We start from the raw sequence: 20,642 nt of genomic DNA, 5'->3' as shown, positions 1-20,642 counted from the left end.
TCAACATTGGCTATCCTCAGCTTCACAGGCACACTACAATGGCTGTGAAATACATCGCAGGAGAACAATAACTCCACAGCCAAGAAAGTGGGACACCGGCTCCTTTTCAAGGAGAGTAGGCATTACTTCTCAGCGCTCCATTGATCCAGCTGTAGGGGCTAGGGCAGAAGACTTAGCAGCTTAGCAAATAAGAAGTCCCCGCTGATGACAATTCTGGTCATGATTACCTACCTATGCGCCGTACTTCGCTGATATCTCGTCGCTAGACTTTGTTATAATTCGGTTGAACCATCAACCTTTCATTCCTTGCGGGCTTGCAACCGCAACCAATACAATATTCATGCACCAAGCCTCTTATGTGGCAGCTATCTGCTGTTCAGATCTTGGATTCATCGGCTTTTCCGTCTCCATTCGTTGGGCTTGCGCCTCGAGCTCCTTCCTTTCCTGAGCCCGCCTTCGTTGAATGAGGTCTCCCTTGATCATCCTCAGGTATTTGGTCGCCTGGTCAATCAATTCTTTGCTCTCCGTGCTCTCCTTCAGCGTCTGCAGCAGCATCTTGACGTGACTTTCCTGAGTCAGTTGTGGACACGTTCTCCCATGCCCGAGATGTGCCAGTCCGCAAAGCCCGCAGTGCTCTACTCCAGCCACTTTCAGTCGACACCATCCCATCGCATGCACCTCGTCGCACGCTGAGCATGCATGCATTGGTGGCATTTGATCCATCGGTCCAAAGTCAAAGTTGACGTCGCCATTGAACATCGGGGCTTGTCCAAGGGGAACTCTCACGCGTTTAAACGGACGTGCTACCTGCCGTCAGCTTCATTGCCATTCCTGGAGATTTGGCGACTGTACCTGTCACCCTTGGGCGTTTCCGCTCCATCACGTCTGTATCCTCACCACTGATGATCTCGTCGTCAGGCGATTCTGCTTCATTGTCGTCATTGTATTCTCCGTCAATTCTTCCGCCTTTGCCTCGGCGTTTGGTCTCGACGTTGTCTCCATCATCGACTCCGTAATCGACGTTCTGGAATGCTATCAATGATCTCGGCATTCCCATTAGTCATGGTGCTCTTACCTCACGTTTCCGTTTGCCTCTGCCGTAAGCCTGTGCCTTCCTAGCCTCTTCCTCTCGGAATATCTTTTCCCTCTCCGATAAGATCTTATCCCAAATGCCAGGACGTGGCGTGTTTGTGTCACTCTTGACCTCGAGGTCTTCTTCAAGGGAGTCCTTCTCATTGGCCCAGATTCGAGCGAAACTGAACTGCGACTCCGCCGACTTGTCATCGCTGATTTTGGTGTCTTCGATTTGTGATCGATCTAGCAGTCGGTCCACGGATCCAGAGTCATAAACAATATCGGCTACGTTCGGATCATCTTCGAACAATTCCTGTGCACCGTGGCGGAGAATCGTCTCTAGGTCGGAGCCAGCATCGTCCTCGCGATCCATCCTCTCAATCAAGACGTGATCGAGCGCCATTTTCTTTCTCCCAATCTGCATGATTTTCTCCTCCACACTGTCCCTGGTCATCAACTGGAAGACCAGCACCTTTTCCTTCTGGCCAATGCGGTGGGCTCGAGAAAGTGCCTGAATGTCCTGATGTGGATTGAAATCAGGGTCCAAAATAATGACAGTATCTGCAGTGGCAAGATTGATGCCCACTCCTCCCGCTCGTGTAGAAAGTAGGAACGCAAAAAAAGGCGAATCGGGAGCATTAAACTCATCTATTCTCTTTTGCTTCTCCATGGAAGTGATTGTCCCATCGACACGGCGATGTTGGAATCCTAGCCCGTCAAGAAAGTCCTCCATGACGTCCAGATTGTCGAGAAATTGGCTGAACATCAGCACACGATGGCCACGCTCTTGCAGTTTGGGAAGCATCAGAGACAACAATTGTAACTTCGAGGACGCCTCGATCAGGTTGCGGTCGGACACGTCGGCTTCCACAGTCCTTTCTTCGATCTCACGGCTGTACACGAACGGATGGCACAGGACCTTTCTGAGGTGCATCAAAATGTTGTTCAGGTTTTGACGATCTTTGACTCCCAGATTAGGATCACGAGAGAAGATCGACTTCATGAGCTGTGGGTTCTTTGCCAGAATGGACTTGTAGACTTTCTTTTGCACCGTTGACATCGTAACTGGCACGATTATTTGTGCCATCGGAGGTAAAAAGGTCAAAACCTGCGCTTTTGTCCGCCGAAGAAAAAACCTTCTCAGTGTCTCGTGAAGTTCGCCAACACTCTCGGGAGTCAGATTGGCGTACTTGACTTCCAATTCAGCAGCACTGAGACTTTTGTCCAGGAATTGGAGGAGGTTGAAGAGCTCTCGGGCGTTGTTTTGAAGGGGCGTTCCGGTCAAGAGAACTTTGAAGGGAAAGCGAAACTTTGAGAGGATTTCATAGATCTGGGTGCGATCACTTTTTAATCGCTGCCCCTCGTCTACGACGAGGCCCTGCCATGGCACTTTCATCAAGCTGTTCCGAGTCTTCTCCTCAATGATGGATTCATACGAGGTGATGACGATGTGAGCTTTGATGTCTTTGACTTCTTGAGATCTCTTCTTTGGTTCGTGGTGCTTTTCGTCTTCCTTGTTCTTGTTCTTGGGGAAAAGCTCGTAGTCATGGACAATTCTCCTCTCTGCAGAGCTTCCGTAATAAGCGACGGCTCGGAGTGTAGGGGCCCATTTCTGTATCTCCCTACGCCAATTGGGACAGGTCGAGTTTGGTACAACAACGAGGAATGGCCAGCATTTATGGTCCTGAACAAGAGTTGCGAAGAAGGCAACAAGCTGGATGGTCTTGCCCAAGCCCATCTCGTCGGCCAAGATGGCATTCTGGCTCTTGAACCATTGATAAGTCAGCCAATTTAGACCCTCAAGCTGATATGCCATCATTTCTCCACCGGTGAGATTCGGAGGTTGTTGTTTTCGGTGGAGTGCGCTGAAGTCCAGGGTTCGAATGTGTGCGAGGTGACGCTGCAACGACGTTCTCGGCGGGATAGACAGGTGTAGCTTGCGCACATAGTCTTCGTATGCTGTCTGGAAATCGTTCCAGCGGTCTGAATCAGCGTAGGACGGAGGCTTCTCCCAAATAGCATCTTCGTAGCCAAGGGCGCGAAATTTGACAAAGGCCATATCAACTTCCTTGGCTCTGGCAAGGTCAATTTCCTTAGTACTGTTGCGAACGACACTTGAGTACCTCACGTCTAGAACGGCGTCAACGCGAAAGAAGTCCTCCGGAATCGCATCAGCCGTCGTCATCTTCGGGAGTTGGTTCTCTGGCTTTTTGGCGAAGGATGCACGCGTGCCGGCGGCTACTATGCCCCAGACCCAAAGACCAGGCATCCAAGTGGTGCGAAAATAGGACTGGGCTCGCCACTTGACCAGATACTCTTTCTCATTCTCCTGCATCCGATCGACCGTGGTGCCAGGAACGTAGGCATCGATATTGACGGGTCGCCATGCTACTAGGGTGTCGATCTGATGTTGATTCTCAATGCAGTCTTTACATTTCCAAGACCGATGATAATAGTCAAAGCGTTTCTGACCAAGATGGAAATCATCAAAGGCCTCATCCTCCTCGTCCTCATCATCATCCACAACTGTCTGAGCCGTCTTGCGCTCGGGCAAATGATGCATGTGCCAGACCCGGACACATTGGGAGCAACGGAAGAGAACATTCGCAGGGTTGTTGATGGTATTGGCGTCAACAATCGTGATGGGATCCTGACCACCATTCTCTTCTCGTTGTGCTTGTTCTTGCTTGGTTGTCAGTCGGTTCCGGAGAGGTTTGGAGAGTTCGCCATAATGGTTGCACTTTACGCAGATGCCTTGATGAGGCACGGCTCTGTCCCTCTCGTGGGAAAGACCGATGCAGCGACGACACTGGAGGACGAATAGGGCTTGGCCGACCTTTGTGACCAAATGGTCTCGGCTGCCTCGTGGGCCGAGGCAAGCTTTGTGGTACGAGTTGGTGCAGCCCTGACAAAAGACCAGGGGGCCTTTGATTGTGTCATCTCCTTTGTAATAACAAGTGTCACAATCCTGTCGATGCCTCCTTCTAAAAGGGTCAGACTCTGGGATTTTGGCAAAGTGTTCCTTTGCTGCGACAGCCTTTGTACCAATCTTTTCCTCTTCATGACTCGAGATGTCGTCTTCGTCTCTTTCACGCATTGACTGGCGGGGCTTTGCTCTCGATCTTTCTGATCTTCTTGTGCCGATCTCTAGCTCCGGAGACGAGGAAAGAACAGGACGCCGGGGACGACGCGGCTGCTGGCGACTCGAGCGGCGGGATGTTGCCGAGGGCAGGATGACATTTCTGGCTCTCGTACTTCGTCTAGGGCGACGGTCTGAATCATCTAACAAGTCGTCCAGATCTTGTACGTAGGCATTGGGTTTCGGCTTGCTGCGTAGTCTAGCCGATCTCCTGCCATGGGTTTGAGTATCGTCTTCAGAGCCATCATGGTCGTCCAGGATTGAACTTTGGTCTGAGACATAGACTTCACTATCATCACCTAGGTCGTTTGCTTTGGAAGGCACATCATCCTCGGAATTGGAGGTTTCTATGGTTGTCCAGTCGACCATTTGAGAATGTTGCAGCGGTCGAGTCTGACGCTTGTTGGACAACGAACGGGAATTTTCTTGGATCTCTTCAAGGATACGACCACCGTTCTCTAAGAGGCGTAGCCCATGTGAGGAGACCTGTTAATGTCTAGAGTCAGCGTAATCGGGTGGGTTTCTCAAAGATTGTGCATTACTCACTATAGTCTTTTCGCCGCTGGCCAATTTGATAATGTAACGATCTGGAGAGTGTTGAGACAAGAACTTGCGAGCTGTGAAGTGACCTGGTAGGAAGTCATAACATTCTTTGTCTCTGGCAGAGAGCCGGGGCAGATCAATATAGAAACTCTGCATTTTTGGCTTGGTGGTAGTGACACGCCGGGATGCAGGCACTTCCTCCAGGTCCGAGCTGTCAGAGATCATGTTTTGAGGACTTTTGAATCTTGCTTTGGGAACAGAGGGGCGAGGATTTTCGTCATGGTAGATATCGCCCAGGTCAGTCGAGGAAGTTGAGGACGACGCCGGGGAAGATCGTTCCACAGGTTTGGAGGAGGCGCGAGACCCTAGTTTGGCATTTAGGTCTTTGGCCGCGATGGGAGAAGCGGCGACGGGGGAAGGGGGACTCGGTGGAAGATTCTTGGTCCATTCTGAAAGATCGATCTCATCCATGGTATATTATCTGCCGGCTCGAACTGGATGCATTGTTGTTACACTGGGCGCTCGTCAAGCTCAAGGTGTCGCACCCAGAGCAAGGAGTGAGACTGAGGAAAGTGGTTGTTCAGGTCATTGAAGAAAAAAGAATCTAAGCAGGAAGGCACCCAACCAACGGAAAAGGGGTCAAGACATTGTTGCATATCACAATTAGTACTGGGAGGTGATGAGTGGATGTATCATAAGAATTGATTACCCCAATATTGTCGAGGAACAGGTCAGGACGCGGTTCGCGTTCCCCACTTGCGTTATAGAGCATGCGTACCTGGCCAGGGTGATGTCACGTGAATGTAGATATAGGAATGGATATGAGATGCATACACATGCGGCACATTGTAGAATACTTATGGCCTTCAGGAGTCAAATAAACAGCTCTTTTGCTCCAGAAACTCTTCTCTTCTCTTCTCTTCTCATCTCACTTCACTTCACTCAATGGACGACGTGGCAATTAGAATATTGGAATCGAGAGGCAGGTGCAGACAGACGGTGGAGTCTCCAATTCTGGCAGGAGCGATCCCCATTTATCCTCAAATTTTATTTCTCCAATTTAGAGAAACATGCATCAATTGATCAATAATACAACACATATTCTATTGTCACTCCTTCACCCACACCAGGCGATAACTTGTCACAGCATCTCTATACTGCTGTTGACAAGCCTCGCCATCTTGAATGAAGCGACTCTCTCAAAATGTCTTGAACAGAGGCTCGGTCCAGCCATGCCTTCCCCTTCGCATCTCCATCGGTCGCGGCACCGTTCGCAAGATCTCTCTAACCCAGGCCATTGAAAAGGGCAAGCGAAGAAGCAAGCAATCTTTCCTCAAACACGATGATCGATATCGTGAGAATCCCTCTCCCGACTCACGAGACCGTGTCGAGGCACCGAGGCATCCGCCTGCGGACCGCAAGTCTGGTCGCGCCCCCCACTACAATTTTGACGACTCAGCAGCCTCCAGGCCTCCCTCAGAATACTCTAGCTTCGAGTCCCCAGTACCCATCGTCGACAAGATTCCCTTCTCCTCTGCGAGCTCCGAATTCCTCTTTGGTGCATTCTCCATCCTTTCCGCTCTCAGAGCAAGGAGAAGACGTCATCTATATAACCTCTACCGACTGCCATTAGCAGCCTCAGTCGATAGCAAACGGCCCGCCCATAACGACCAAACAGAGGAGAGTGTTCCTGCTGGACAGGACAAGAATAGCGATCAACAGACTCTGAGGCGGAAGATTTTCGACCTTGCGCAAGATCTTAGCATTGAAATCAAGGAACTCGATGCTTTTCAGGGCAAAAGAATCTTTGACAGGCTCGCCAATGGTAGGCCTCATTCTGGTCTCATCCTCGAGGCAGCCCCGCTTCCAAGACTGCAAGTCACTGGTTTGAACGCCTTGACAGAATCAGGGAGTTCTCTGACTGTCACAGCCTCATCGACCTCACGAGAAGATCGGGAAATCAATCATGTCTTCAATGTTTCCGGCGGCCAGGCCACCATACCATCTGTACGCCCCCGTGGACAATTCCCATTTCTACTCTTTTTGGATGGTGTCACCAACCCGGGTAACTTTGGAGCAATCGTGAGATCTGCATGGTTTCTCGGCGTTGACGCCATTGTTATTCCAGACCACGGAGTCTCTCCCGTGTCAGCCGTGTCTCTAAAGGCATCGGCTGGTGCGCTTGAGTACATGCCGATCCTGCTCGTGTCCGATGAAAAGGGATTCTTCGTTCGATCCCGTGAGGCTGGTTGGAAGTTCTTTGCTGCGACCTTACCGGCCCGACAAGAGTCGCCATTACCGCCCCATGTTTTGCAGGATAGGGGAGCTTTACTGAAACATCCCTGTGTCTTGGTTCTAGGAAACGAGCACCAAGGACCCCGGCCTTTCATTCACCGATATATGGACGGCACGTCCTCAATAACAAATGCTCGCTCTCATGTTGCCGATATTGACAGCTTGAATGTTGGCACGGCCGCAGCCCTTCTAGCCCAACGATTCCTCGACTCTGCCCAGGTCGACAGTCTCCCGGTCCAGACAGGGTCAAAATCCGAGGAAAAGCTTTTCTGAATGTCAATTGCCATGTCTGACCCAGGAAGAGACCATTTTGTATACATGATATTTGAAGTACACCCCGGCCCTAGTGTTTACTATCTTGATCGGTTATAAACATCACTGCTCTCCTTTACGTGTGGGACTAGATGACTATGGTCAAATCCAAACGTGCAAATGACTGGATACGGGAATTTCAGTATATTCATTCACACTTGGCGAGTTTTGTCTTACTCGAGCGGTTGAGGTTTGACCTATGCTATGATAAATTACAGCGACCTTCTTTGTGGTCCTTTCTTTCATTCAATTTCTGATTTCCATCGATTTTCCAAGACATCGCATCACAGCCCGTCAATCGTATTCACCATTCAATGTCGTGCATCTGCGCGGCCAAAGAACCCCCGAGGACCCCGCCGTTCAGCCAATAATTATGTTACCCCCCCACAGGTGAGATATGTTTGAGGCCGTCGCCATCCCCATCCCAGTCGAATTGGTTCGACAGCCTGCCGTGAAAATGCGCACAAGGAAAGGAAAAAGGGGTGACAATCTAGGTCGAAAACGCCGGTTAATGGTGCTATGTGCCTCCATGTGTCCACAATCCAAAACCCATTTATTCATTCTTGCCATCGTACCGAGGATGCAAAACATACGAGACCTTTGGTCGATTCAAGTTCGATTTCAAGTCACACTTGATACCAAATGTTTTGTTTAGTCCTAGAAGAAGATCATCGTTAGTTGTCATCAAATACACATAAAGAGAGTGGAGTTTCATACCTCATCTGTTAATCGATCAAGGAGTTGAATACTGAGAATCATCACGAGGAGACCCAGCGTGACGACCACCAGAAGGCCAAATCCGAACCAGCCCAGAACCATTGCTGCTGTTCCAATTCCGGCCTTGACACTGCCATTTCCAAGATCTTGAGCCACAGCGGTCGCTGCCACTGCAGCAGTGTGCTGCCACATGACTGACACTAGGATAAAGACCGAGGCAATGAAGATGGTAGCTAAGGCGACCTGGGACACCGCCCTGGGTGGAAACGGTCGGACTTCCTGTTCAGAGCCATCATGGCCGACGGTGGTATGCCAGCCTGGGAATGTGGCGAGAAGTAGAAAGGTGAGGAAGGCCAGGACAATGGCAATGATGATGAGGTAGGGGAAGACGATGGCGTTCTTGAAGGTGCTTGCAACCCAAACAAGGTTGAGAGGATCTTGGTCGATGCTGACAAGATCGGCCAGAGCAGTGGAGTTCTGGTTACACATCCACGCACCCTGGTCTACCCTGATACATATCCCAAAGTATCCCACCCTGACGTTGAGGTCGGCATTTCCAACAATGTTGGCGATGGCCGTCGACACACTGGGGTTGACCTGGACCGGTGAGAACACTGGCGGGTATTGTTGATAGTAGAGAGATATGAGGTAGATTCCCGGGATCAGGGGTGACGTTGATGAGCATCCTGCTAGTAAAAGTGCTTTGTAGACATGTCAGTCTTGTCTCTCCCAATTCTCTTCAGTGGATGGTTGTACTTACAAAGTAAGATGATTGCAACGGCGACAAATAACATCAACACATGGTGATACCCAATGAATGGCACAAATCTTCTCCAACCCACGGCGAATTGTGCCATATCTTGAGGTGGGTGGGAGTCCTGTACACTGGGTGCGGTGCCAATGGACTACTGGACAGTGACCGTCCGTGCGGACGGAAAAGTGGAAGATTCGTCAGCACGGGCACAGTGTTGAGGTCAAAGATGGGCTTGTGCACTTGTCGAGGTCGATATGAGGGTGCACGACCGGGGAAAAGTATCAGGAGTATTCGATGGAGGAGGAAGATGAAGTCTGTAGAAGTCACTGATATTTGAACTGTCAGCTGCCTGCGTCTTTTACACAGAGGAGGGAATAGATGGAGATGGAGATGGAGATGGAGAGGGAGAAAGGGAAGAGAAGCGTAGCTTGATTTTGTTCTGGCAATATTCGAGACTGGAAACGGCAGACACCAATCGCCATGTTGGTTCAATACGTGGCCATTGGAAATTCGTGAGGTTGGTTTGTGAGGGAATAGTGTTGCAGTGATAATGGCGGTGGCAGGAAATGCACTTGAGAGCCAAAGATTCCAGAAAATGTCGCTGGGGCGCAGGTGCCAAGTCTGTTTATGTTTATCCATTTACGGTTTAGCGTTAACGGATACTCCCTCCAGACGCCGGATTGGCAGATCCTCACCGCCCAGTGCCCAGACTCCAGGGCCCAGCTCCCCTAATAAACGCCCGAAGACCTTCACCCGTAAGAACCCCGGCCAATGACGTACCTTCACGTTGTCATGTTCGATTGTCCCCTGCAAAGAAAAATCATCGCAGGATTGTGAGACTAGCAGGAAGAATAATCAAGACCATGATATTCTGGCCTTAACAATGAGTTGTTTCTACAGTGATTGTGAGAGCTGTTGAGGAGAGGTGTCTGCTGTCATTTGACTGCTTTCCTGCGAAGAGAATATTCATACTTAGGTGCCTACCCAATAATCGTCAATCATTACTGCGCCTTCCTGCCCAACTTCAAATAATGAGGCTATCCTGCACCAATTCAAACATTCCACATTGCGCGCATCCAAACCAGCCTCCAACCGTAACAAAATGCTACTGTCGTTATCCATACCTCGAGTTGCTAATGTCGGTCCCTCGGATCAGGGCGCGTAGATGTATGAACTTAGGTCAAGTTTTCTGTTCCGAATAGGAGATCCACGGTCTGAGAGCTCATCCTCACTGTTCGGTATCAGGGCATCCTCGCTTCCACTCACCCGCACTTCAGGACGTGGTGAAATCGAGGGGGTTTCTTCCTCTGCCTCAACGGGTGGGCCACACTCCTTGACCGACTTATTCGAAGCACCGAGGGTTTTCAAAGCCGCACGTTGTATGGCGGCAGGCTGATCACCAAACGTAGTGCATGATTTGACAATGTCGCAGAAATCGTCAACACGGGGGGATTTTGGAAGCGTCCCCAGTGCATCGCGTTGCGATTCTGAGGAAAGTGCCGAGAAAAGCTCGTCTCGTCCTTGCCGTGGTGCGAGGAATTTAAGCGCCGATGCTCGCTGTTCTTCTGGTTGGAACGCAAATGTCCGTAGAAGCGACGCATTCTGCTTGCGGACATGGAACTCGAGAAGGTCGTGAAAGGCGTCGGGGTCCTTGTCCGGGTCAACGAGGACAGGTGATGGCGGTAGCGGCGATTGTTGCTCAAGGACATGCGATGGTAGGGGGGAGGCTGGCATAGGTAATTTCTGTGGAGTGGACTCGACAATGGCGGCTTTCCCTTCTTGGGCAGAGGCATGAGTCGGTGTCTCCTTATCGCCCACAGCATCTCTTACCAGTCGGTCGAGCTCAGCCTCAACCAACAGGTGATCTGGAATAGATTCATCCGAGAACACCTCGAATGAAGAATGTCGCCCTTTCTTGTCCCTTTTCTTCTTCTGAGCTAATGGGCTAGCATGGTCCCCGCCAGTCTTGAAGAAGGGGCTTTCATCGATCCCTAGGGATGGCGAGCAGGCTGTCAACTCTGCGCAAAGCCGCTGGCGCTTCGGGGCTTTGTAGTTGGATAAAGCGGATGCTCGAGCGACAAAGATCGTTTGATCTTCCCGGCTGACCGATTGCTGTCTCGAAGTGTCTGAGAATGCAGTGACAGTGCGATTGAGAGGTGGAGCAGAGGAGGCTAGTCTTGGCTCCCAAGATGCATTCCTGTTCCTATCGAGGAGGCGTTGCTGTGAAGGCGAGGGGGTAAGGCTGTTCGGATCCAATTCGGCGAGCGGCTGTCGGTGGGGCTTGAAGAAGGTTTCGATAGACTTTCCTATTTTCATGCCAGGATCTGAAGCATACGACTGTCGTCTAGCATCAGCCAAAACTGGACGTCCAGCTTTGTGCGTGTCCAGATGGATTGGTTTCTTGGAAAAGGGGTCCAGGTCGCCGCAAGCAACACCGATTGCAATATCGGGCTCCACATACGCCCCAAGGAAGGGCAGATCGGAGTCTTTCAACCCAGGGCCCAACTCATTCAAGTGCATCATTCTCTTCTGAAGCGGACAAAAGACACGATGATGCAGGAATGTCAGTTCCGCATTCCGAAAATTCTGCGAGTAGTCTTCTGGAACCACGTGTTTGCCCTCGAATTTTATGACTTTGATGACTTTATCCACCGATTTGTGGCGTCGAATGTGAGCATGAGCTGTCTTCAAGCCGATCTTGCCAATGTTGGGTAGGTAATCACAGCCGCTAAGGATAGCCATTTGTCTGAACATGGTGTCGGTCCAGCCAGCAAAGCTGACCTCCTTGCAGACAGGGAGCTCAGATCGGTTAATCTCGACTAGTTCACCATACTGGTTCAGTTTGGTCAACAGCCGCTTCGCACCAAACACCAGGAGGTCGGAATCTTCTGATAGAATGCCATCAATGATGCCCTTTTGTTCGAGATATACCAGTTGAGCATCAGCCTCGTAAGGAGCAACGATATATTGAACGTTCAGTTTTTTAAGCTCGTTGATGAGTTGACGAGCCATCAAAGGAGTGACATCAACGGCCTTGGAGAACTCTTGGTGTGCCAGGGAGGTTTTTCCGGCCTTTTGTAATTCCATTCCTTTAGTTTTGGCATCTTGCCGTCTTTTCTGTCTTTCAAGGTTTGTACCAGCTTTTGAAGGTAAATCATCCCCGTCAAAGACCAAGTATGGGACGACGCCAAAGTCTAGAAGCATACGGACCCGACTGAGAACAAAATCGATGTGAATGGTGGTGGGCTTTCCGGACGCCAGGGCGAAGGCACAACCCGTCACTCCCCGATGTAGCCACCCATAAGCGTCGATGCCCAGGGTCTGCCCTGAGAAGTGCTTGAGGTTGGAATGCTTTTGGATGGACTTGATGAGTCCCAGGAGGCCTAAAGATGTCAGCAAGTTATGGACCAAACCCAAAGTCCACGTTCAACGACCAACCTTTGATGCCCATATTGAAGGCACCCACGCTTTTGGTCTTCACCGCCAATTGCCCATCCTAGGTTATCGTCGTTGTTGAGGGTCCGGGGCTCCAGCTAGGACTTTGGAGAGGAGATCCTTGATGTGTACTTTAGTCTGCCCGTGGTGAATGCTTGTCTTAGAGGGTCGAAGAATGTGACTGTGGGACAAACATTGGAAGGAAGATGTGGTTCAGATCTGCGGTACGCGCCTGTAAGGCTGATGGGGCAGGCGCGCGGTTCTGTGGTCGCGTCTCTGTATCCGAGGTTTACCCGCTCCACACTTTGCGCCGCATAATTTTCCTGGGAGTGGTCAGAACTTCACCATCACTGTCCGGTCATTTACATGCTACATTCCGATAACACTCCCAATGGCTAGATCGCTAGACAAAGTCCACAAGAAGATTTCGAAGAAGAGAGGTGGAAAACCCAACAGTTTGCACGAGAACAGTCGAGATGCCCAAAGATTACGAACGGCCAGTGCACGAGAGGATAAACTCTCCCGCATGATGGATGCAGCGGCCAAGTCAAACCAGGTCTATGGTAGGAATTTACTCTATTCCCAGGGGATATCTAACTAATCACTTCTTTCCAGTGGATAGGGTGGAATGGTTTAAATCTGCCCTGCAAGGATCAAGCGGACCACTGACGGAGGAGGAATTGAGATTATTAACTCAAAGGTATATACATGTCAAATTTTTATGGTGTACCCAGCTCAATAAGTGTTCCAGTTTCATTGACCGCGAAGATGTCGAGTTGGAGGAAGCGCGACAACAAAGAAGACCTGGACGACCAAAACTCAAAGCTGAAGAACAGATCATGCAACGCAAGGATACGGAAGAGCGAGAATTCAAAGCAGGATTCTGGGTACCCGAGCTCCGAGACGAGGAGAGTCGCATCAAGGTGGAAAGATGGAGTGGGGACTGGGCAGGCTTGAACACACTTGCATTCGTTCGCATTGTGAGAAATGGCCCCGTCAAACCGTCGAGCTTTCCTCCAAAAGGCCTATCATGATTCCATGCAGATTGAATGGGAGTTATGGCGTTGTGTGTCTAAAAGCATTGGTGTTCCTGTCGAATGCTAAAGTTTTCACGAGCGACACTTGGTATAGCAGAAGAGCCTCTTGAGCAACCCCCCGGCTTGGCCACATAACCGCATGGAGTTCTACTGTAGATATACATATAAATTTGAACGAAAGCATGTCTCTTAGTTTGACCTGATGAATTGATTGTTGCACTATATTTTTCGAAGAGATCTGACACATGCTGCACGTGGCGATACGAGTCATTGTTTCAGATATCACATCGACACATGACTCGAGGCGAATGGATGTACCAAAAATTATCTGGCTTTGAACCACCAGACTTTGACTGCTTCAATCATCTCACGTCTACGCACCGTTTTACACTCTACATCTCCTGACCCATTGAACATTCCTCGTATCATTTTTCAGCGTTTGCTCAATCTATCACACAACATGTTGGCCCTGCGATCACTCGTGCGGGCGTTGCCCAAATCCTCACTGCGCCAGTCAGCTGCTGGTTCCCTGCGCTCCAACACCAGATCTGGCATTCAGAGAGCAGCCTGGCAATCGAAATGGCAGTCATCCTATTCGGCATTCTCTACCTCGGCGATCAAACGAGAGTCAGCTGGACAGTGTTAGTCGTTCTCAACCCACCCGAAAGGTCATTTATTTCTCTAACGAATTCTGTAGTCGATCAAGAACTCTCTGCGAAAATCGCGCAGGAGCATTCACTCGAACTCGAGAGTCACGATGATTCGAAGGATGAATCCGTCAATGAATACCTCAAGTCTAGCCCTTTCACGGTGACCGAGAAGCCGGGGTCCCACGAAATCGTTCTGACCCGCGAATTCGGCAACGAACAGTAAGCGTCGACTGCAGGATGGGTTCAGGCATAATGAAACTGATTAATGGCTTTAGGATCAAGGTCGAGCTAAGCATCTCCGATATCAATAACATGTCCGAGGAAGAATTCGATCAAAACGACGAGGATGATGCCTTCGATGATGAGCCCGAGTACGAGCAGGAGAAGAGAACGATCAATCAATCCAAGGGCGGCAAGATTGATGTGATGCCCGAGGACAGCATCGCTCCAGCTGATCGGGAAGGTGACTTGGACTATTCCAGTGGCCCCAGCTATCCTATCCGCATTCTCGTCACCATCACCAAACCTGGAAACAAAGCCATCCAGGTGGCGGCGGTCGTGGTAGACGGCACGATTGACATCGAAAACCTCACAATTTATGAAAAGGCATCACTGGTAGATGCCGAGGGCAACAAGGAGGCGCGGGAAGCACAATCATTGTACGAGGGCCCACCAATCCGCAACCTCGACCCGGAATTGCAGATGCACTTGGAGAGATATCTCGAAGAGCGAGGAATCAACGCCGAGCTGGCGGTGTTCTTGCCTGATTACGTCGACCAGAAGGAGCAGAAAGAATACGTGTCATGGTTGGATAGTAAGTCTAAATGCTCGATGGCTGTGGTGAGGACCAGCTAACGTCTGTGTGTGCAGATCTCCGGAAATTCATTGACGCGTAAGGAAACTTTCGACAAGTCATGTTCAAAGCACGACTGGGCTCCGTCCCCTTGTGACACCAACTACAGCCACTTGAAAGCAATGTAAAATAATACCACTACTGTTGTTCCTCGGCGTTCTTCTGAAAGCAATGGACAGGATGTACTTGGGACAAGCAAAGACGGTCTAGTCAAATGTGACATAACACCGGCTCAAAATTGCTCCGAGTCTTCAAGTGCCGTCCTGGGCATGACAATATTACCCCGTTCATGATGGTCCAGTTTTTGACGGGACAAGGAAATTGTGTAGATAGCTTGGCTGAGACCTTCTCCTCTCCTCAAAGATATCAACATCGTTCATTGAGATGCAAACTTGTAACAGGCTTGGGAGCGCATTTGGCCGCCTTATTCAAGGTTAATATGAACGCACGAGTATCGGTTACATCAGGTACACCTTGGCTTATATTCAGGCGTCTCGCGCAGCATATGATAGCGGGGGTGTGGGTTGAACACCAAGTGTAAGGCCTTCCTTCTGATTTCGCGATCTCGATATCGTTGTACAAGTCTCAAGCGCGTCACTGGAGCTGTGCAATGGCCCAAAGTAGTCTCTGTAGAATTCCTCATATCTGTGCACATTCACAAGAGCCGAGGCATGTTCAAAATCTGCAACCTACAAGTACACCACATGGCGTGCCTGGCCAAGTCTGTAATACCGTAGAGACGCCAAAGTAACGCAGATGCAACAGGTGCATAAGGAGTATGCGTATACCTGACTCAGGCTGTCCGTCACTGAGTGTCGATTAGGGGGGGGGATGAGGCGGTCGCTGCCAATCATGGGCTTGCGAATGTCCACTAAGTGCTCTTAGGGTTCTCCAGATTCGCCAACTTGACCCCAGACAAGCCTTGAGCTTCAGGCGGCAGGAGCTATAGTTCTGCAACTCCTCGGTTCCAGACCGCGTATGTTCGTATTCCCCCGTATTATCTCATTTTTCATTACGACCTCGACCTCAAGCATTCACCACACCTCAGTCCAGAACGGGTGACCCACTGTTGCGAGGTCTAATTCAACCCTCCACCCCCTTCCACTCCACGACCCTACCTCGGTACCATGAGGTAGGCTGGATTGTGGGCGGGGTCGCCCCGGTCAATCACAGGTCGATGAGTTCTGGCACATCGCACCGAGGAAGCATGAGGGAGACTGAAACAGACACTGGCGGCGCCCAAGGGGAGCACGAGGAGCCAAACTCTCTTTCGGAAATAGCTTTTTTCATGCCTTAAGTCGAACAAACCCCGTCATCATCTCAGCCCACTTTATGATCTGAGTGTTGTGTGGGCCTGGATCAACGAATGCCCACCCACCTGCAACCCTGATTCTCCATGCTCTTGTTATCATAGAGGAGGATTGGTAGGCTCGTACGGTTACGCACGACTTATAAGGCATTCGACAGACCCCCGGTTTGTTTATAGGTACCTACATGATAACCTGTCTGGCTAGGTATCAAGTTCTCTTGTCTCTGCAGAATCACTTCATCATTGTCAGGTTCATTTGTCAGCTTTGACCTACGTCCACCTTCAGATAACGATGATCGACCTGGGTCGATACGTCGCCGCGGCCTGTGGGCTTCTAGCCACTTACGTGGCCTACTGGATTGTCTCGCGTTTCCTTACCAACCGCCGTCATGCTAGAAGGGCCCAACAACTGGGCTGCCAGGAGCCATGGGACCGACCGTACCGCCTCCCGTTAGCTTACGACCTCATCCAGGAGATTCAGAAAGCCGACGCCGAAAATGTTGTCCCTGATTACTTCATGGAAATGTATGATATGGTTGGCAAGCGCGCCACCTGGCGCCAGAATTTCTTAGGAGTAAGAAACATCATCACAACTGACCCCAAGAACATTCAAGCCGTCCTGGCTACACAATTCACTGATTTCTCAATCGGCTCAACGAGAAGAAATAATTTTTACCCTATGTTTGGCAATGGCGTCTTCACAGTCGATGGCAAATCATGGTATGACCTGACCCATGGTCTCTATTTTCCCTTGAGGCTAACCTTTCTGTCACCAGGGAACATGCACGCGGAATGCTTCGCCCACAATTCGCCCGCCAGCAGGTTTCTGATCTTCAGCTCGAAGAAATCCACGTCTCAGACATGTTCAAACAGCTGCCGGCAGGCGCGGACGGATGGACTGAGTTCACTGATCTCGTCCCCCTGTTCTTCCGCTTGACACTCGACTCGGCCACCGAGTTTCTATTCGGCCAGAGTGTGGCTTCGCAGAATGCGGCTGGCAAGTACGGAGAGAAGCGAGTCGTTGAGAAGGGAGGCCTCGACTGGGCATCCTTTGCTAAGTGCTTTGATGCCGGCACAATGACCATCACGCACAGAAGTCGGCTGGGCGAGCTCTATTGGCTCCATAATCCGGCAGACTTCAAAGTCAACTGTCGAGAAGTGCACAAATTTGCCGACTATTATGTCAATTTGGCGCTGACCGATCCTGCCTCCCTCGGAGGCCACAATTCGGAATTGGGAGACAAGGAGAGGTACATTTTCCTGAAGGAGCTCGTTCAACAGACACGCGACCCCATTGAGTTGAGGAGCCAACTTCTCAACATCCTGCTCGCAGGCCGTGACACCACTGCTGGTCTCCTTGGATGGGTCTTCTATAGTCTCGTCCGACATCCTCACGTCTTCAAAAAGCTCCGCAAAATCCTGCTCGACGAATTCGGCACTTATCAGAACCCCAAGAACCTCAGCTTCGAAAATCTCAAAGCATGCACGTACCTCCAACACATCCTCTCCGAGACACTGAGATTATACCCTACTGTCCCGATCAATTCACGACGCGCTGTTCGTGACACCACCATCCCTCGCGGCGGGGGACCAGACGGTACAGCACCCCTCTACATTAAAGAAGGTCAAGAAGTCAACTACGTTGTCCATATAATGCATCATCGTAAAGATATCTGGGGTCCCGACGCCGACGAATTCAACCCTGAACGCTGGGTCGGTCGGAAAGTTGGTTGGGAATTCCTGCCCTTCAACGGTGGACCTCGGATCTGTCTGGGCCAGCAGTTCGCTCTGACTGAGGCTGGATATGTGATTACGCGCATAATGCAGAAGTTTGATGCCATTGAAACAAACGAAACCGATCCGATCGTCAGACATCAGTTCAGCCTCACGACCTCACCATACCGTCTCCCTCTGCGCCTTCACGAGGCTAAGGAGTAGATTCTGGGTGTCTTGAGTCAACCAAGGACTGATGCACGAGGATGCGAGTATATGGCTAGGAGGGGGTAAGGCTCTGTTGTTTTCATATCAAATGAACGAATGAACGAGGGAATGAACAGGAATCATGGTCGATGGCTGTAGGTTTGGGCGGGCCCAGAGACGATCTCTTTCTGGATGAGCCATTCCCCACAACTGCAGAGGACGTCTGTTCTTCTAGAAGATTATTCCAATACAGCATCTCTATTGATCCATCCCTTTTATCTCAGAAAAAGTCTGCAAACAAGGCCACGCGACCCTGCAAAAGCCTAGTACCGGACGATCATTTCTTCGACCTTGGTGGTTGGTGGTCTGTCCGTTTATCGTTTATCGGCAGGTCGGGGGATGATGCCATAAGCAAACACGGTCAGCCCAATGATTCGTGAGGCTCCATGTCGCTACAGCCGCATATTGATTACTGTACTACATACCAAGTCTGCTATTCTGTTCGTCTTACGCGGCTTGCCAATGTTGTACTTCGAAGCTGTAGATATATATTGTGACTGGCTAGAAGTGCAGAGACCTGACATCTGCGATGGTACTTTTGGTTTCCATCCATCTCGAAAATAATTACCAGTCTTCACCATCCTTACTCAGTAAGGTTGACTATAACCTTCTTTGGCAACTACAATCGAATCACCATTATCATCATAATCATCGACTTCGTTGTCATTGGTGACCATACCAAACACTGTCGCCTCAATGGCTAGTCAACGTCTGCTGTCCGACTCTATAACACCAACACCTGCTGCAACATCGATATTCGCCGCAAGGCTCCCAACATTTTGGGGCGTTTTCCTGACACTGACCTCTTTGGTCACGTTATTTGCTCTCATCCTGACTATCGTCTGGATCGCCGGATATGCCAATGACTTGGCTGGATTTGCCGCCCATCGCTATTCCAAGGCTGGGAAGGGAAACGACAAGGCCAAAGTCGTGGGGGATGTCAGTCGCGGGCAAAAAGAGTCCGTTCCGCATCGGTGATGATGAGCTGTGGTCTTCAAGCACCTGAGGTTGAATGAATGAGAGACTTTGTTCCCTGGTTTAGATGGAGATATCACGGAGGCTTTGTAACGTGTTTGCGGTCGCCAGCACCCTCGTCAACAAGGCGGGATAATCCCAACTCAGACCCGAGGCGGCCAGTGCTGTCAAGCTTGCCTGATTTTCTCGGCCGGGTCTGCCTGGACCTGTCATATTCTGGTGCCCGTGGTGAGTAGTAAAATACAAATATGAGCACCAGCTTCGGCTTACCGATTTCATGTTGATATCAAATGCGGCAAACCTACTCTTGGGGAGATTTTCGAGTCTTCTGACATCCACTCTGATTGGTGCTGTCACATGCAGGCAACTAGCAATCTCCTCACATTCTTCCATAATCTGAGCATATGTGGGATCCAACGACATTTCGTCTGATGATAGCACTCGTGAATTGGCAGTCACGGCAACAACCCCGCTGTACGGCGCTATGCCGTCCTGGTGATTAAAACGTTCAACAAATGGCAACGAATGGTAGTAACTCTGTTCTTGGGTCGGGGGCATGACGGTCACAGTACCTTCCTGACCATCGAGAAATTGCTCGAGCATGATTTTCGGACTTTCTTTCAAGAGGGACGAGATGTGGTTTTTGAGCTCGGCTTCGCTTCGGCAAACCTTGACACCGTGGCTTCCCCGGCCACGAATAGGTTTGCCAACGATAGGATAGGGCAGATTCTTCATATTAAGGGGACTGTCGTTGGACTCAATAATCCAGCATCTTGGTAGGGTGAAGCGGCCCTTGGTTCGTAGGAGCTCGTTGACGTGGTTCTTATCATCAAAGTGCTCGACGAGTTTTGGAGGTTGACCGACAACTCGAAGGCGTGACGCATGTTCATTCAGGATGGACGAGGTCTGTAAAGGGTGTGAAGCGAACAGAATGGTGTTGGCCCAGAGGACTGTTGCACCATCTTCAATGGCATGGAGAATACCAGCTTCAGTATCCGGATAGCACCAGCCATGATCCTGCTTGGGGTCTGGAGAATGATTGGGGGTGGCTACTTGTACACCAGCTTGCCTCAATACGTAGGCTATATCAGCACCGGAATCTTGATATCCACCTGGCTTTTTCGGTTTCTGAACCCCATTGATGATGGGAACCTCGCAAGCTTGATACAACACAGCCACTTTGCAATCATGTGTCATAGTGCGTCGAAATTGGAGAGACTGAGACTGATATGTAGGGCGTGGAGGTTTTAGAATGACTGAGAGGCCCCTCCAGCGCATGGGTGTCATGGCGAGAAGTAGGTCCTAAAGGCAGCCATTCCTTTGGTGTGGAAAACAATAGACGTCAGCAAGATGGAGTAGGGAATACGGAACAAGGAATAGGAGCAAGAGAGTCCAGTGGTAAGTCACGTGATGGTGGAGTGACATTGTCAACGTGAACTGAGAAGGAGCGACCGTACTAGTATGGATCATCAGGCAGGAGGGACTAAGGGAAGGGCGGGGCGCCTTCGGGTGCACCCACCTTGCCTTGAAGCCCCTGCATCTTGAAGGCTCTTGCCATCTCTTCACTAC

The 20,642-nt window shown here is 50.4% G+C and overlaps 8 protein-coding genes across 9 annotated transcripts; 4 read left to right on the top strand and 4 right to left on the bottom strand.

Annotated features, from left to right (window-relative positions):
- Positions 1–156: 156 nt before the first annotated feature.
- Positions 157–5,433, bottom strand: PV10_00216 (uncharacterized protein). Its single transcript, XM_016364260.1, has 4 exons — positions 4,760–5,433; positions 1,076–4,699; positions 853–1,024; positions 157–803 (listed from the first exon to the last, which is right to left on the bottom strand). The coding sequence occupies exons 1-4, from the start codon at positions 5,225–5,227 to the stop codon at positions 355–357; spliced, it is 4,713 nt and encodes a 1,570-aa protein (XP_016227909.1). The 5' UTR covers positions 5,228–5,433; the 3' UTR covers positions 157–354.
- Positions 5,434–5,833: 400 nt separating this feature from the next.
- On the top strand, positions 5,834–7,595 carry PV10_00215 (uncharacterized protein). Its single transcript, XM_016364259.1, has one exon. The coding sequence runs from the start codon at positions 5,942–5,944 to the stop codon at positions 7,322–7,324; it is 1,383 nt and encodes a 460-aa protein (XP_016227908.1). The 5' UTR covers positions 5,834–5,941; the 3' UTR covers positions 7,325–7,595.
- PV10_00214 (uncharacterized protein) lies at positions 7,493–9,406 on the bottom strand. Its single transcript, XM_016364258.1, has 3 exons — positions 8,841–9,406; positions 8,081–8,781; positions 7,493–8,020 (listed from the first exon to the last, which is right to left on the bottom strand). Exons 1-3 carry the CDS (start codon positions 8,935–8,937, stop codon positions 8,015–8,017), a joined length of 804 nt encoding a protein of 267 aa, XP_016227907.1. The 5' UTR covers positions 8,938–9,406; the 3' UTR covers positions 7,493–8,014.
- Positions 9,407–9,775: 369 nt separating this feature from the next.
- On the bottom strand, positions 9,776–12,455 carry PV10_00213 (uncharacterized protein). Its single transcript, XM_016364257.1, has 2 exons — positions 12,273–12,455; positions 9,776–12,217 (listed from the first exon to the last, which is right to left on the bottom strand). Exons 1-2 carry the CDS (start codon positions 12,283–12,285, stop codon positions 9,987–9,989), a joined length of 2,244 nt encoding a protein of 747 aa, XP_016227906.1. The 5' UTR covers positions 12,286–12,455; the 3' UTR covers positions 9,776–9,986.
- A 174-nt stretch (positions 12,456–12,629) lies between these two features.
- Positions 12,630–13,489, top strand: PV10_00212 (uncharacterized protein). The gene is made up of 3 exons (XM_016364256.1): positions 12,630–12,832; positions 12,885–12,969; positions 13,021–13,489. The coding sequence occupies exons 1-3, from the start codon at positions 12,661–12,663 to the stop codon at positions 13,301–13,303; spliced, it is 540 nt and encodes a 179-aa protein (XP_016227905.1). The 5' UTR covers positions 12,630–12,660; the 3' UTR covers positions 13,304–13,489.
- A 173-nt stretch (positions 13,490–13,662) lies between these two features.
- PV10_00211 (uncharacterized protein) lies at positions 13,663–15,391 on the top strand. The gene is made up of 4 exons (XM_016364255.1): positions 13,663–13,947; positions 14,004–14,175; positions 14,232–14,770; positions 14,827–15,391. Exons 1-4 carry the CDS (start codon positions 13,767–13,769, stop codon positions 14,850–14,852), a joined length of 918 nt encoding a protein of 305 aa, XP_016227904.1. The 5' UTR covers positions 13,663–13,766; the 3' UTR covers positions 14,853–15,391.
- Positions 15,392–16,410: 1,019 nt separating this feature from the next.
- PV10_00210 (uncharacterized protein) lies at positions 16,411–18,056 on the top strand (the record flags this gene model as incomplete). The annotated part of the gene is made up of 2 exons (XM_016364254.1): positions 16,411–16,838; positions 16,895–18,056. 2 exons carry the CDS (start codon positions 16,411–16,413, stop codon positions 18,054–18,056), a joined length of 1,590 nt encoding a protein of 529 aa, XP_016227903.1.
- A 510-nt stretch (positions 18,057–18,566) lies between these two features.
- On the bottom strand, positions 18,567–20,395 carry PV10_00209. 2 transcript variants are annotated; one of them, XM_016364253.1, is made up of 2 exons: positions 19,344–20,395; positions 18,567–19,289 (listed from the first exon to the last, which is right to left on the bottom strand). In XM_016364253.1, the coding sequence occupies exons 1-2, from the start codon at positions 20,358–20,360 to the stop codon at positions 19,137–19,139; spliced, it is 1,170 nt and encodes a 389-aa protein (XP_016227902.1). In that variant the 5' UTR covers positions 20,361–20,395; the 3' UTR covers positions 18,567–19,136. The 2 variants fall into 2 exon arrangements, with proteins under 2 accessions (XP_016227902.1, XP_016227901.1); XM_016364252.1 differs by having other exon boundaries at positions 18,567–20,395.
- Between the last annotated feature and the right edge of the window lie 247 nt (positions 20,396–20,642).

The sequence above is a fragment of the Exophiala mesophila genome (assembly GCF_000836275.1).
Source record: "Exophiala mesophila strain CBS 40295 unplaced genomic scaffold supercont1.1, whole genome shotgun sequence".
Classification (NCBI taxonomy): Eukaryota; Fungi; Ascomycota; class Eurotiomycetes; order Chaetothyriales; family Herpotrichiellaceae; genus Exophiala; species Exophiala mesophila.
Note: the sequence above shows the minus strand (reverse complement) of the source record. Positions and strands in the feature narration are given on the sequence as shown.

Bases quoted from the DNA above. Each gene is read 5' to 3' on its own strand.
- PV10_00216 (XM_016364260.1), bottom strand. From the start codon at position 5,227: ATGGATGAGATCGATCTTTCAGAATGGACCAAGAATCTTCCACCGAGT. The intron at 1,025-1,075 runs GTAAGAGCACCA...ATAGCATTCCAG, and splicing joins GAGGCAAACGGAAACGTGAG to AACGTCGATTACGGAGTCGA. The intron at 804-852 runs GTACAGTCGCCA...GACGGCAGGTAG, and splicing joins GAAACGCCCAAGGGTGACAG to CACGTCCGTTTAAACGCGTG.
- PV10_00215 (XM_016364259.1), top strand. From the start codon at position 5,942: ATGAAGCGACTCTCTCAAAATGTCTTGAACAGAGGCTCGGTCCAGCCA.
- PV10_00214 (XM_016364258.1), bottom strand. From the start codon at position 8,937: ATGGCACAATTCGCCGTGGGTTGGAGAAGATTTGTGCCATTCATTGGG. The intron at 8,782-8,840 runs GTAAGTACAACC...ATGTCTACAAAG, and splicing joins CGTTGCAATCATCTTACTTT to CACTTTTACTAGCAGGATGC.
- PV10_00212 (XM_016364256.1), top strand. From the start codon at position 12,661: ATGGCTAGATCGCTAGACAAAGTCCACAAGAAGATTTCGAAGAAGAGA. The intron at 12,833-12,884 runs GTAGGAATTTAC...ACTTCTTTCCAG, and splicing joins CAAGTCAAACCAGGTCTATG to TGGATAGGGTGGAATGGTTT. The intron at 12,970-13,020 runs GTATATACATGT...TAAGTGTTCCAG, and splicing joins TTGAGATTATTAACTCAAAG to TTTCATTGACCGCGAAGATG.
- PV10_00211 (XM_016364255.1), top strand. From the start codon at position 13,767: ATGTTGGCCCTGCGATCACTCGTGCGGGCGTTGCCCAAATCCTCACTG. The intron at 14,176-14,231 runs GTAAGCGTCGAC...TAATGGCTTTAG, and splicing joins CGCGAATTCGGCAACGAACA to GATCAAGGTCGAGCTAAGCA. The intron at 14,771-14,826 runs GTAAGTCTAAAT...CTGTGTGTGCAG, and splicing joins ATACGTGTCATGGTTGGATA to ATCTCCGGAAATTCATTGAC.
- PV10_00209 (XM_016364252.1), bottom strand. From the start codon at position 20,360: ATGACACCCATGCGCTGGAGGGGCCTCTCAGTCATTCTAAAACCTCCA.